Raw genomic sequence first — 1,720 nt, forward strand, 5'->3', positions numbered from 1 at the left:
TGGATCCTGCCACAGAGGACAGGAGTGGGTGTGCTAGGCATGGGGGAGGGACATAGTATGGGCTTGGGGGAGGGGTTGTGGGTGGGCATGAAGAGGGAGCAGGGGTACTAAGGTCAGTCATGGGGGCTGGAAGTGATGGCCTTTGACATGGAGGAGGTGGCAAGTGATGTAGTAGCTGGGGACTCCAGACATTATGGAGGCAACTGAGAGTGCTGGACATGACCGTGGGGAGGGACACTGGGCTGGCAGGGAGGTGGCTGGGGGTAGTGCCATAGGTGGCAGGGGCAGGTGTGTGGCTGGGTAGAACCATAGCACTGATGCTGTCTGTCCCTGCAGTCCCCACGCCAGAGGAGATGTCGAGCCTGACGCCGGAATCATCCCCAGAGTGAGTACAAGGCCTCTGCCCCCCACCCCCATGGGAGCACTGGTCCTGCCCCCCACTTTCATTGGACCCCAACTCTGCTCACATGCCCATGAATGCCCCTTCCTCACAGGTTCCAGCCCTGCCCCCCATGCTGGCCCTTTCTGGAATGGGTGGATCTAGGATTTTGGAAAGGGGGCTGTAGATGGTGTGGTGCATCATTGGATATAACACAACATCCCTTTTCTCTGGTTGGAGAGAAACGAGAGGCTTTACTAATGTGCTAGGGGGCTAGTGCTATATTATTTCATTTAAGATCAAAGCAAAAAACAAATACAATTATTGGAATGTGCACTGATTTGCTAGGGGGTGTATATATATGTGGTAGGCAACCATTGATTCCTCTGGATCATGGTGTATGCATGAGAGATCACCTAGACTTTCAAGGCATATATCTAGGCAGAAGTATGGAGGAGTGAAGGCTGCCCAGACCTTCCACCCCTGCTTAACACCACTGAGACAGAAGCCAAAGGCCATACTGAGTCCGGATGTTTGGTGCCTTGATGGTTGTAGTTATGTGTGCGTCCAGGACTTGAAACCAGGTCACCCATGTGGCAGACATTGATTCTACCACTGAACCACTACAGTAGGGTCTATATATATGTATGTATGTATATGTGTGTGCATGCACACGTGTGTGTGTATAAAATATAAATATGTGTGCGTGTGTGTGTGTGTGTGTGTATGGATAAGAGATGTGCATTTAACTATAATGATGACAGGACTTATGATACAATATTATTTGACTATTTTTGCCATGTTTCTTGTAATACATATAGATATAGAAGGATGAGGAAGTAGAAGGATTGTGGGTTAGGTTACATGGGGGGCAAGGAGAAAGGGATTTTGTGGTAGGGGCCTGCTACAGACCCCCACACCAAGGGGAAGAACTAGATTCGGGGCTCCTGAGGCAGCTCTCGGAGACCATAAAAGCTAAGGAGGCGGTAGTCATGGGGGACCTAAACTACCCAGACATCTGCTGGGAGACGCAGACAGCAAAGTCCCACCGTTCACGCAGGTTCCTATCCTGTGTACAGGACCTTCACCTGACGCAGGAGGTACACGGTCCCACTAGGGGGAATGCCTTACTGGATCTGGTATTGGCAACAGGGGATGATATGGTAGGGGACCTACAGATCGGTGGCCAACTGGGGGACAGTGATCACCTAATAATAGAATTCTTTATAAGACGTCGAGTGGGTAAGGTAACTAGTAGGGTGAAAGTGCTAGACTTTAGGAAAGCTGATTTCAATGAACTCAGGCGATTAGTCAAGGACGCACTGCAGAGTAGGAGTTTTG

General features: G+C 50.2%; 1 protein-coding gene across 1 annotated transcript in view; it reads left to right on the forward strand.

Annotated features, from left to right (window-relative positions):
• The window catches only part of BRSK1 (BR serine/threonine kinase 1), a 29,308-nt gene that overhangs the window by 20,728 nt on the left and 6,860 nt on the right, over positions 1-1,720 (forward strand). Inside the window, exon 14 of the mRNA XM_006015064.1 lies at positions 337-385. Coding sequence (XP_006015126.1) covers positions 337-385 — 49 coding nt within the window. The remainder of the gene's footprint in view (positions 1-336; positions 386-1,720) is intronic.

The sequence above is a fragment of the Alligator sinensis genome, unplaced genomic scaffold (genome assembly GCF_000455745.1).
Source record: "Alligator sinensis unplaced genomic scaffold, ASM45574v1 scaffold647_2, whole genome shotgun sequence".
Taxonomy (NCBI): Eukaryota; Metazoa; Chordata; order Crocodylia; family Alligatoridae; genus Alligator; species Alligator sinensis.